Source organism: Ciconia boyciana, chromosome 2 (genome assembly GCF_034638445.1).
Source record: "Ciconia boyciana chromosome 2, ASM3463844v1, whole genome shotgun sequence".
In the NCBI taxonomy this organism is placed as follows: Eukaryota; Metazoa; Chordata; class Aves; order Ciconiiformes; family Ciconiidae; genus Ciconia; species Ciconia boyciana.
The window spans coordinates 163,349,859-163,362,851 of NC_132935.1; the positions used below are offsets into that span (position 1 = coordinate 163,349,859).

At 46.3% G+C, this 12,993-nt stretch overlaps 1 protein-coding gene across 2 annotated transcripts in view; it reads left to right on the forward strand.

The window, feature by feature from the left end:
• The window catches only part of LOC140648569 (mitogen-activated protein kinase kinase kinase 3-like), an 82,832-nt gene that overhangs the window by 9,962 nt on the left and 59,877 nt on the right, over positions 1-12,993 (forward strand). For both annotated transcript variants that reach the window (XM_072854793.1, XM_072854794.1), the window contains exon 2: positions 12,275-12,354. In XM_072854793.1, coding sequence (XP_072710894.1) covers positions 12,351-12,354 — 4 coding nt within the window. In that variant the 5' untranslated portion in view covers positions 12,275-12,350. The remainder of the gene's footprint in view (positions 1-12,274; positions 12,355-12,993) is intronic.

Sequence of the window (12,993 nt, forward strand, 5' to 3'; positions counted from 1 at the left end):
GTTAGAGCTGCGGGAATGGGTTAGAGCTGCCCAAGGGCTGCACACGGGCAGCAGCTCTGCCCTGGGAACAGCAGGAACACAGAAGTGCAATGGCCCAGCCATTGGCCAGGGGTGAGCGGGAACAACATGACTGAACAGGTTTGTGCTCACTTCCTTGTAATCTCGAAGATGAGATAATACAGAAACCCAGAAATGTTTGCCAGCGAGAACAGCGAGGCTTCCTTTTTCTGCCCCGTGCGTGTTCTGCGAGGCAGGAACAGCTGACTTGCTATCGTCTCTGGCTGCACGACTGATGAAAAGGAAACGCTTGTTGCTCGAGGAACGGCATAGTTGAGCTCAAGTCGGGGCAATGGATGCTACCCCTTGGGCTTGGCTCCAAGGTTGCTGCCTGTGCAAGCACCCTGCACCAGAAGCTGCTGTGTGCACCATGATTTCTCAGGTCCTTCCTGTTCTCCTCCTCTGACTTTCCATGCATCTTAGTTAGTTAGCTTTGGGCAGAGTAGGTAAAGACACCTGATTTAATCAAAAGCGTAGGGTTTACCCCCTTTTTCCATAGATATTCAATGCATAGCATAGCACACCCCAGATCCAAGTCTTCTAGATCTTAATAGTTTTCTTCCATGCAAAAAAAGGAAATAAATGTGACCTGCAGTCTTCTCCTCTTCATTGTGCTTGTGGATATTTGCATGCAGGGCCAAAGTTCATTACTCTTAAGTGGTGGCTAGCTGCAGCCCATGTGCCTGTAGTGCCACGGTGGCTAGCACAGTGGGCTGCGGCGCTGCCCCAGGGCTCAGCAGCAGCATAGAATGAGCTCTGTAACAGCCAACAAAGGCTTTTTCAGAAGGTCAAGTCCTTATTTACAGACTAGTTATTACCATAAGGTATTTCTGCTGGGCAAGACCCATCAGCAGCTATAAATCCGGTAGTTTTGGTGAGTGGAGAATGCCAGCAGATGAGCTGGCGTAGCTGACTTCCAGGGCTTTACCCTGCTTGATGCTGGATAAAATAAGTGGCAGGAGAATTTGGCAAGCTGTTCTGCTGTATTTTTTTTTTTTTAAACTGCTGTGCCTTCATATTGTGCCCCAGTGCATAATGCTCTTTTGACTAGGGAGGCCAGCATCAGGGTTCCTCAAAGGGGCTACCTAGTTTCTAGGCAGGTGTTGCTATGAAAGCTGTATTTTCTCATCTGTAACTTACAGATGGGGATGTTGGAACACACCCCCTCCTAAATTAAGTCCTTCCCCACTCAGCCTAAGGTTTTCAGTGTATAGTACTGGGGGAAAAGAATCCTGAATCACATTCGTTCCTCCAAAAAAAAAAAATTATGTTTAAAATAGTGATTTTTTTTTTTCCTATTTATTTTTGTTTTAAGCATTTCAAACTTCATGATTTAGACTTCTTTTTTCAACTTTTGACATCTACAAGTACTTCTTTTTAACTAAAAAAAAGGAACTGTGGATTCTGATGTAATCATGTGACTTCAGGAACCGGGTACTTATGAAAAATGACGAATCCTATGAGAATTGTCAACGCTTAGGGTCGTCCCGTGGTCCAGCAGCTGAACTAGGAACAGAAGCAAAACCTTCTCCTGACTGCCTTTCCAGCGTTGCTTCCCCATCCCTTGGTGCCTGTCTTGTTGCAAGAGATCTAGATTGTGTGGCTTTTGGAGTTTTTATGGTGTGCAGGTTTTTATATAATTTATATGGTAAAAGGTTTTTTCCTTACATGGTGGAATTTGCAGATCTGTGATCCTGAGGCTCTCAGTTGCTCTTTGGATTATGTGTGAGAATGGTCTCTTGTAGAAACCTTGCATATTGGTGCATGTTTTGCTTGAACACACTTTGGAGATGGTGGAGTGATGCAGCTGCTGGACCTTTCTCTGCACGACTGCACTCCTTTTGCATTTTAAAACTAAGAGAGGGCCTTGCTGCTGCTAGTGGCATGAATCAATGCCAATGGAAATTGCAATGTAAGCTTTCAATACTTAAGAGGGCTTGTCAGAAAGATGGGGACAAACTTTAGTAGGGCCTGTTGCGACAGGACAAGGGGTAATGGTTTTAAAGTAAAAGAGGGGAGATTCGGGCTGGATATAAGGAAGAAATTTTTTACACTGAGGGTGGTGAAACACTGGCACAGGTTGCCCAGAGAGGTGGTAGATGCCCCATCCCTGGAAACATTCAAGGTCAGGTTGGACGGGGCTCTGAGCAACCTGATCTGGTTGAAGATGTCCCTGCTCAGTGCAGGGGGGTTGGACTAGATGACCTTCAAAGGTCCCTTCCAACCCAAGCTATGCTATGCTATGCTATTTGGATTCTCTCTTCCCCAAACCCTTTGGTTCCTTGCGTTTCCCTTTCTGGGGTGGTTGGGGGTTTTTTTGAACTGTTTTCTGACAGTCTGTCACAGGAAGCTTGACCTGGCTGGTTGATGGAGGGCATGTTTCTGTCTGTTCTCTTGCCAACCTGCTTTCTGCAAAAAAGGAAACTGAGTGCCTCGCCACCTTGGACGGGATCAGGCTTGAGTGCTCAGAGAAGCACAAGTACTCTGATAATACAGAAACGAGGTTCCTGCACTGCTTGTGGCTGCTGGGACAGGAATTAGGGGACTTGCTTGGGTGCCTTGGAGCTCACTGAAGCTGAAAGCCAGGCAAATGCAAGTCCTCCTTTGCTTAACTCTCCTTGGGTAAGTCCTGTTACTGTGAGTGAAATAACAGCCGGAAAACGAAATGTCTTCAGAGGGCAACGCTCTCCCAACATAAGCAGGCAAGCAAAGCCAGCATGTTTCTTTACAATGTGGGAGATATTTATCCTGTGACTAAGCATAAAAGTTAAGAGATGGAAAAGGTCCTATTAGATCATCTTGTCCACCTCCCTGCTGGCGTGCAATTTTTCTCCCTTGAGTATATTTATTAATAGGCTGTTGGGCAGACGGGAGTAGTTTACTCAGGGTACTATGGAAGATTAGCAGCCAGCCTGTGCAGGTGAGGAACACTGCACGCGCGTGACTCGACTTGCACGTGCACAAGTTGCTTGCAGCAACAGGATTTTGTACTAAAAGGGCCAAAAGCTCTAGACTCAACATTCTTTGCATGCTTGGAGGCTTCCCATTGACTTGCTGGGACTCAGTTTGTGTAGGCGTCAGCTCGTCTTTTTTTAATGTTCTAGGAATAAGCTAATTTTACTTGATATTTGTGATGGAATAGGGGGTTTGAAAAGTAATAATAATAGGGGAAAAAAATTAGAAGCCTTTTGGTAAGGAGAGGTCAGCCAGCTAGACATCTGCACAGCTGGCCTGGGCTCCGTTGGCCATGATCTATGACAGTGGTGTGTGAAGACTCCCGGAGGAGATGTCAGAAAGGTGCAGGTGGAAATGCTATTGCTATGACAAACAGGGTCGTGCTGGAGTTTCAGGCCTGAGCTTGGGGACCATCAACACTGCTTCGTTTATTACTCCTCAGTAACCATAGCACGGCCTCATGCATGCGTACTTTTTTTATTTCACACTCCCTGATTTCATTTGCAGCTTAGAGCCCTCAGCATCTTCCCAGACTGAAATCACTGAGTGTTGAGTATAAAGGGACAGATTCTGTCCTTAACTAATTCAGAGAAGAACTAGAGCACATGCTGAACACAAGTACGGGACGGGAGCAGAAATTTCATACCTAGGCATGTGCTGAACTGCCTCCTCATGTTGACACTGTTGGCTTTTGCATTTAGGATCACTCCGCTGGCTCCAAAGGTGTCTCCTGGTCAACACCAGTGTGAGATCAATATTTAGGATTAGAGACCAGGACTGTTCTCTGGTGGAAGTGAGCAACCAAGCCTGCTCTGCCACCAGTGAGATGTTTTTGCTGGTGGTGGCACTGTGTTGAGCCCCTGGGGCTGTGCTGTGGCCTGATGATCTGTTTCCTGACACTATGGTGCATTTTGTTATGGAGGTGCTGGAGGTGTTATGGGAGATCTCTTGGCAAAGCGATCGCTCTGTGGAATCAGGAGAGGCTATCCCCTAGATCCGTGGAGGGTAGGAACTGGGTGTTTCACAGTGCAGACCGTGTCCCTGGCACCAATGGTCTTTCTCTTGGCATGTTTCTCTGGAAGCGACAGTATCGCAGATGACGTTTTCCAGGAAAACTTCCAACACTTGTAAATGAGCTCTAAGATGGGCTTCGCCTCCCTTCCCTCAACCAGACATCTTCTAGGGAGGAGAGAGTTGGAGTAGGGCACAGTGCATGCAGAGAGCAAATCTGCCTTATTATTATTTAATTTAGAGAAAACTTGGTCTAAAGATGTAAAAAGCAATTGCAAACGCTGTCTGGACACCGCCTCTCCTCATCAATTAGCAGCATTAAATGCTCAGCAGGGAGGATTAATTAGAGAACTGAAATCTTTCCATTGTGACAGCCTTCTGGTTTCCATTGAAATGCAGCTGAAGAACTGGAAAGGCTTCTGTATTTTGTTTTGATATGCAGGCATATGTTTCTTTCCATCCTGGAAATTAATTCTGTCTGTCTGTAACGGCCGTGGGAATCAATATTGAGTTGAACTGTAGTTCTCCAGAGCTTTCTTCTAAAAGTAGTTGACTGTTTCCCCACTGTGCCTAAGAAGTGACCTGATTTTGCAGCAGCTGAGCAACTGCTGCTCTGATGGTCTTCCAGTTCAGAGGTGTTGTGTGGCTGCCTTAACAGTTCAGGGTTGGTCCACGGTCTCTTGAGGGTGATGGGCTTCTCTCTTCCGAAGGTTTTCAGGTCAAACTTCCTCCGAGATGGCTGAGAAGGCCACAGCCTTCTGCTGCCTGCAACTTTCCATTGCACCGCACCAGACTGGATGGCGTAGGAAAGGAAATTACTCATCACTCTGCCTCCCTCGCAGACTGCGCTTGGCCTCAGGGAGCTGTCGTGCTCAGCCTTACAATCTACAATGCCCTAAGCTGGATTTAGAGGCAAGATCTGCCTCTTCCTCAGTTTCCTCATCTTTTCTTCCCCCCACCAACCTTGGGGAATGAAGGAGAGTGAGCACAGCAGCCACGACCTGCTGCCTTGTACTGGGGGAGCAGGTCACCATTACATGATGGGTGTGGGTGGGAGAGGTTGAGCAACTAGAGGTTGCTGCTTCTTCTCTGGAAGAAGCTGCCGTGGTGCCGCAGCAAGCAACAGCCTATGTGTGGGCTCTGCAGAGCCACAACCATGTGAAACTTGGATGGCGAAGGGCTGGCAGGAGAGGCAGGGCAGACCTGGGAGGCCCTGAACACTTCGAGCCTTGGGCGATACCTACGCTCCACAGACCTGTAAGGTTGTGTGAGCGTGTGGCCGTGTGCTGCCCCGTCTGGTTCCTGCACTGTTGATGCCTCTCACTCTTTATCGTGTTGAGTCACACATGAAGGCAAGCGTACTTGAGTTCATGTGATATTAGAAGTCAAGAGGACAAGGAGAACAAAACCTCTGTGAAAGCTTACCCACGTGTTTCTGTTTCATAACCCTGTCACCACCCCACCAATGTAATGCACAAGCCAGCCGCTTGTGGAGACAGCAGTGTCCTGGGTTGTGCAGAAACATGGTCCTTCTGCCCAAAAACACAGGATGTCTTTTAATCTTCGCTTGCCACCAAGTGCTCGCTGAGCTCAGCTTCCTCCCTCTGGTCTAACCTCAATCCAAAACTGCTCGGCAGAACTGGTGTGAGCAAGAAAAGGACCTTGCAAATTCTGCAGTGGCTCTTGGGGGCTGATCCTCAAGTCCTCAGGTCCTGGTCTCCCCACATGCTGTGGAGCTCATGCTTCTTGCCCGCAAGGAAGGAGCAAAATAACCAGGTAGCTGCTGAGAGAGCAAGAAGTGGTCAATTAGTCCTCATCCCTCGGCTTCGCAGTCGATTGGAAAGTTGTGTTGTGATCAATCAAATCTAGACGGGCTGCGGGGGTGAGGCTGCGGCTCGTTAAAGAGGAAGCTGTGCGGTGGGATGGCTGCAAGAGGGACTATCGATCGCAGCCGGTTGAGGGTAAATGATGGTGTACAGAGGCTGGTAGGACAACTCATAGGAGATACAGGCATTATCCTGTATGCTGTCAGCGGGATGTTGCAAGTGAGATAAGTGGGTCAGCAAGAAGGTGGGATGAGCGTGGAAGATGGCACAGTGGCTTAAAAGTCCTGATACTGCCATGAGGTCTTGCTGCCCACTTAGGGGATGGGACAGACCTCCCTCCTTCCCAGTCCGAAGGTTGGTCATTTAGTGTTAACCTCCCCATTAGAGCATGTTGGATCAGTCATAAAGTTTGTAATGCTTTTGATACTCTTAGAGGTCAAAGCCACAGAGGCAGGGTTGGTTCCTGCCTACCATTACCCACGGGGAGAACTGGGTGTCCCAGTCCCTGTGCAGATGCCAGCTGTCGGGTCAGGTTCTCCATTGCACATCGTTGGCTTTGCAGCTCTTTGGTGTAAAGCTTCATTCACGGAGACTCTTCATTTCTGATGCCGGATAGCAGATCAGTGCTGTGTAGATGCTTTTCTCCCAATTGCTTTCAATTGCTTTTGCCAGGAAAGATTTTGCTCTGAGGCAAATGCTTTTCTGAGAGCATATTTCATCTGAAGGTTTTAGTATCTATTCCTCCTTTTTGGTTTCTGGTCCTTCTTCTTCCTCTCTTTTCCCAGGGACATAGAAGAAAGAGGCCTGAAGCCTCACTTTTTCAGATACGCTTTCTTATTTTAATTTCACCCCCACAAAGGCTTCAGTCATTTGAGGAGAAACACAAAAAAAAGGCCATGAAAACCTGCAGGAGGAAGAAATTATAACTCTCTTCTGTGTTGGCTTTTATCTTGTATGTAGAGATATACCTTCCCCTTTGCTGTGTTCACTTAGGGGGGTATGTTCATTGAAATCGGAGGGTTTCTGTTGGTGTAACTTGCATCGGGGTGGCTCTCTGCTTTATAAGTGCACAGATAACTATCTGAGGACAGGATTTTGCCCTGTAAAAGGGGAAATGATGCAGAACAGTGCTATCCTCTAGCTGCAGACCTTCATCCTCAGCAAGCAGGGGTGTGTGTTTAAATAATCCTGGCTCGGCTGGCTTCTGGGGAGATGAACATACCGGGTTGCAGGAGATTAGGATCCTTTGGACTTGGTCACTTCAATGCCTGATTTAAAACTTTACATTTAGGCACAGTGTATGGTGGGACTGAGGTGGGTTTTGGGGTGTAATCAGGGTGTCTGCAAATTGGTTTGGCTCCGCCAGTTGCTGGAGGAGGCAGTTCCTCTGTAACAAGTGCGAGTTCAGTAGAGATGCAGTTCTGTGCTGTGCAGACCTCGATGCAAGTAAAAAACCAAACAGGTGGGGACCACGTGTGTTCTCTGGAGATTTGCTTTGCTTGACTGGTCTGTTATATATTTATATATAAATATAAATATATATTTTTATATATAAAAAAATACATTAACTCTGACCTGATAGGGCTGTGTTGTCTGGTTTTTGCTGAAACCCCTTCTAATCCTTTTGATTTGCTTCCTTGTTTTATGGGTTGCCAGAAGTTTGAGTTCTGTATGCAAAATCAAAGCTATCTTATATACCAGTATAAATGACTCATTATTTCACTGAATTTGGTAAAAGGATTATTACTGTAAAGCAAGAAAAGAAACTAACTGAAAAAAAGAACTTATGGAGCATGCTGGCTGCAACATTTCATTTAGAGTAAAAAGTCATTTGTGAGAAGAGGAAGGGTTGAGAGGGGAGGGGTTTTAAAATCTCAATGGCTGTTTTAAAGAGCTGTCATGGAACTTAACAGCAGGAGTCATGCAGGTGTTAAAGCTCTTATTCTGCATACACGTGCTGGAATCAACAGGATGGCTCAGGAGATTTTTCTTTAGAAGCAGCTGTTGAATACAGCTGCATTGACTGGGTCACTGACTAAAGGTATCCTCCGTTGTGCACGATGGCTCTTAAGGACGGATCTCTTCTCCCAGCAACATACGTTGTGAAAAAGATTTGTAAGTAGTTTTGGGGTGCCATCCTCAAAAACGGGGAGAAGAAAGCTCAACTGATGCATGTTCATATAGAATTGCTTGTTGGGTTTCATGTGCTGTGGTTCCCAGAGCACTGGCTTACTCCTTATGTGATCTGTGGTGATGCATATATGTCACTTCTTGCTTAGCAGCCTGACCAGTGCATGCTCAGGAAAGGTTTTCTTCTCCTCCTCTTGGCTCATGCAGTTTGTCCCTTGAGCCTACTTGGGAGATACGCTTGCAAACCTGGCCTGGTTACACAAGTGTTTGCAAAAAGTCAATCCCAGTTGCATGCTCATAAACATAGATGTATAGTCTTAAATGGGTACTTTTTGAGTAACCTTGTGTGACACATCCTAACCTGAGCAGAAAATTTCCATGAGTAGGGTCTTAGGTGTCAGAAGCGTCACCAAAATTTAGCTATTCTTTTGTGTAGCGCCTAAATATGGATCCCATTTCCAGGGCAGCTCTATGTGCACCAGGACAAATGTCCTATAGTGTCTAGAACAAAACTATAAGGATAAAGGTTGAGATGATCTGAGGAAACCTGTAATATTTCAACCGCTCTTTCTTTGCATTTGAATCCATCTTTGCCAAGCCTGCAGGCTGTTTGACTGAGCTATCAGCATGCATACAGCTTGTATTCTCACCGTTAAAACAATCTCATTTGCTTTGCTGTTGTTTTTAACACTACCCCAGCCCTGGCCTCTGAAGCTTTTTGAAAATAACATTTACAATAATATTTTTAACAGTTCCGTAGTATACAAAACTCCAGCGCCCTGGCAGGACTCCCGGAAACTTGCTGAAAGTTAATGTGGTCAGCTCTTAAAAAGGAGAGATTTTTTCCGCTTGACTCTTGCTTGTTAAACTCTCTGAGCCCAACATGTTGTTCCCTGCTGCTTGAAAAAACAAGGAAAGTCCCAATTTTAGCAATGTTAGTTTGAGTAGCTTTCCAGCTGAGCCATATTTCAGGGGCAACTGTGGCTTATTATTATTTTTTTATGGTGGTGTGTCCCTACACTTCAAACCAAAGTGTTAAGTGGTGCTCAGGGAGGAATAAGTAGGTGCTGCTTTCCCTGGAAGCCTGGGGATGGTAAACTGCAGAGGGAGATGTCACTTGCAGTAGCGGCAAGATATCCTGACTTGGAGGCTGTGTTTTACGTTGGATGCTGAGCCTCTGTCAGGTGAGAACAGCCCTTTTTGGGGTAAGTGATACTGTAAATCCCATTTCAAATCAATGGTAGGCTGCTGGTGACTCCAGCTTTCAATGCTGGACTGCACTCTTCAAGCTTTCCTACCCCCCATCCTACATCCTTCCTCCCAGTAAGTCTCTTCCAGTCACTCTTTTGTCTTCCCGCACATCCAGGGAAGACAGCTCTTCTCCATCCTCTCCTCCCCTGCTTTGCTTTCTGCAATTTAGATGGACAGAGGCTGGAGTCTTGTCTAGCTGGGCAGTACGTTGCTGTTGTCTCCCATGAACTCAGTCTGCTTAATCCTTTCCCAGCCAGAAGTATGGGGTGAAAAGGGAAGAACCGGGATTAATTTTTAAAGTGGATTAATAACCTTGCATATAGTTCTCGCGTGGATACTCATACTCTGCACTCATGTAGCCGTAATGATGTTGAGCCACTTCGGCTGCAGAATTGAGTTCAGCTCGGTCAAATCAAAGCTGCTTGTATTCCAAATGAGAACATCTATACTGGACCTTCCTGCAGGATAAGTAACCTCCAGCAGTGTCCTGGAGGAGGTTACTCCTGTCCTCTTACTTTCATTGCTTTGTGGAAGGCATTTGTACATGGCGAGGTTACCAGGGCAGTAGTTTGTAGATTGACAGTGGAGATTTAGAGTAGATTTACAGTGGAGGCTGGTTCTGCTAGCTGTGGGAGCAGTGGAGTGCAAAGTAGGAGCCCTGTTTCAGATGCTCACTGGTTTGTGCTGCAAACTGCTAACACTCGAAGGCTCTGATCAGGGAGCTTAGTGGGAGGAGAAGGGGATGCTGCTTTGAAGTGCATCGGAGTAGAAGAAGGATTTTTCCTTCTCCCTCCCCCCCCCCATATTTTTTCCCTTTCTCCCCCCCTATTTTTTTAAGGGATATAATAAAAGGGCAGAATTTGTACTAGAAACAGGAATTTGTCCTTCTGTAACAGGAAGCTGCTGGTATATATTTTTGGGAAGCCACGGAAATCGCCGGTGTTTGCAGACCAATTTGAAGGCTGGCTGTCCTCAGGATTGAAGAGATCTGCTAAAACAGAAAACCTTTTCTCTGTCGAGCATCTGTGGAGATTTCCTGCGCTGTCTGCGGGGGCTGGTTTGCTCACGAGAGCTGGGCAGTGGGGTCTCAGGGGCTTGGTATGGCAGAAATGATGGAGAAGAGCACAGGGCAGGGCTCTGCCGATGGAAAGGTCACCTGTTTTTCCAGGGTTCGTTTGCACAGTTCCTGTAGGTGCATGCTTTTGTAACTAGATACGGATTGGAAAGGTCTGGAAGGTCTCCAAAAAGCCGTTAGAAAAGTCTACTACACTGATGGGAGAGTTAACCTGGGCTAGTCCAGGAATTTAGGGTTAATCCAGGCTATCTGCAGGTGGCCCTTGGTGCAAACTCTGCATGCAGCTTAATTGCTGGAAGTGTTGCATCAATTTTGAAAGCAAAAGCAGTGAAGATTTGGGCTGTTTCCTGCTCTTGTTATAATCAGATGGAATTTTTACACTACTTTTTGGTGTTTTTCTGCTCTCTCTTGATCCACTTTTGCATAGACTGACCGGTTCCTTCTCAAGATAGGATTTTAAACCTTTCTAAGCCTGTTAGTTACTTCCTTGCCTCCTTCTTTGTCTTGAAAATGGACAGAGCAGAGACCCCGGCGGCTGTGGGTTCTTAGGCTAAATGGTGCTGTCCTGAGAGGAAGCTGCAGCAGCAAAAGGAACAACGCACTTCGGGGCACATGGATGTCTCCGCCTCTGCTGCTTTCTTATCGCTTTCCCTTCCTGCTCGTCTCTCTCAAAATAGGCTGGATAAATATCCTCCTGCTTGCCAGCACCAAGGCGCCAGAGTTGCAGAAAATCATTTTAATCCACGCTTGCAATCATTCCTGGTTCACTTCAGATTTTTTTATTGTGTTTAAATTGATCTGACTGAGCTGGGAGATTTTCAAAGTGCCTTTTTTCTGCTGTTTCTGCCCAATCCATGATGCATAACACTGCAGAGTTCACATCTGTGTCCTGGTATACACAGCTCTCATTGACTTTGGGGCAATGTTGCCTGCAGTGACTGCAGGACAGGAATGTCTTACTCTCTCCGTGCAAGTCAGATGAAGTAACTGAGATGTCTCTCCATTTACTCATGCTATCACACAGATTTATGGCCAAGAAATCTGTGTGCTTATCAGTCAGCTGAAGTGGACTGGTCTTTGCTGATCACTTCTATCACATTGCTGCTTAAAAGGTGCCCATCTTGAGGTGGGTTATGCCTTCGTTCAGTGTAAAATGAGGTTTTCCACTAGTGAGCAAGACTGACTCCAGCAGGCTCAGGTTTACACTCTAAGTTTCTGGGTGAGCAAAAAAACCCACCCCTTTGCTGGGCACAGAGCTTTGGCTAAATGCAGCATGCCAGGTAACTGAATCCCCTTCTGCATCGGTTTTGGGCAGATCAGTGGACAGCCATGAGTAGCACTTGGCAACAGGCAGGGACTCTGGAAAGGCTGTAGGGGCACGGCCTGCTAAGAGGGATGTATGGGGCATATGTTGCTGCCGACAACTGCCCAGACCCAGGGTTTTTTTCCCATGCGGTCAGAGGAAGGCTGGTCCAACCTTGAGAAACCTTGGCTGGAATTTGGAAGGCCTAAATTTAGGTTTCTGCTTTGATACTGGCTGCCTCCGGGACTGACTTTCCATGTCCTGCTGTCGGTCTGTTCCCCAAGTGAGTGTTATTTCACAGGGATGCTGCCAAATGTATTGCATTAAAGATGATACTGCTTTAAGGTTACATTAAATAATGTAAAAATACATTAAAGGTGTAATGTATTAAAGATGGTCTGCTCTTAACAAAAGGAGACCTGTGGCACAAGTATAAGGTGGTTACTCCAAGATTTTAAAAACAAAAAGGTACCGGGGTTGTAGTGTGTTACCTTTGGGGTGTGTAGAGGAGGGCAGACTCCTGGTCTCAGTGCCTAACTAAATGGTTCTCCTCTTTCCTCCAGCCCAGGTGATGGTGGGGAAATGCTTTGTGAAGGGTGGTCCTGTTCAGTCTCTGTCGACATGTCAAAATTCATCTGTAAACTCTGTGTATGTTTGTTATTACAGGGTGGATGCTTGAGAGTGGAGGATAAGGTACAAGTGTCTGGGACCGGTGGAATGGAGGCCTGATGTAGATGGAAAGATGGGTAAGAACTGGATTCCCCTGAAGCAATTAATTTTCTGCAGTCTGCTAATTTTGGTTGGGCTACCACGCATGACAACAGAGTGGGAGACATTGCCAAGATGGTTTGCCTGAATATTACATTGCATTCTAATTTTTTTTTGCCTTCCCGTGGTGTCGAAATTGGACAAATTATCTTCTTACCATCAGTGTGATCTGGTGGGTCATGTTCTAGCTGGAGTCTCTTCCCAAGTCTGCCTTGTATTTCTGGGCAGAGCATCTTAATTCCCTGTATCTCTTCTCCCAAGGAAGCTTCTGTTTCAAACAGAGCCTGAGTATACTGCTTTTCTAATCGGTGACCTGGATTACTTGCACCTTCTTCCTCTTCCACTGGAATAGTTCTGTATCAGATGCTCTGTGGTGCTGAGGGAGACTTTTTTTTTAAAGTGGAAATTATTTGTAGCTCTGGAGGTACATAATGATCTTTATCTTATCTCTGCTGCTAAAGAAAACTTATGTCAGAAATTGGGACCACTTAGAAGTGCCGGACTCTCTCAGTTTTAGCATGTGAGCAATCAGGTCGGTGGTGTTGTCTCACATGAGCAGGAGATGAGCGTGAGAGCCGCAGCCTCCTTCAGCTTCTCATGCCATTGGCCATCAAACT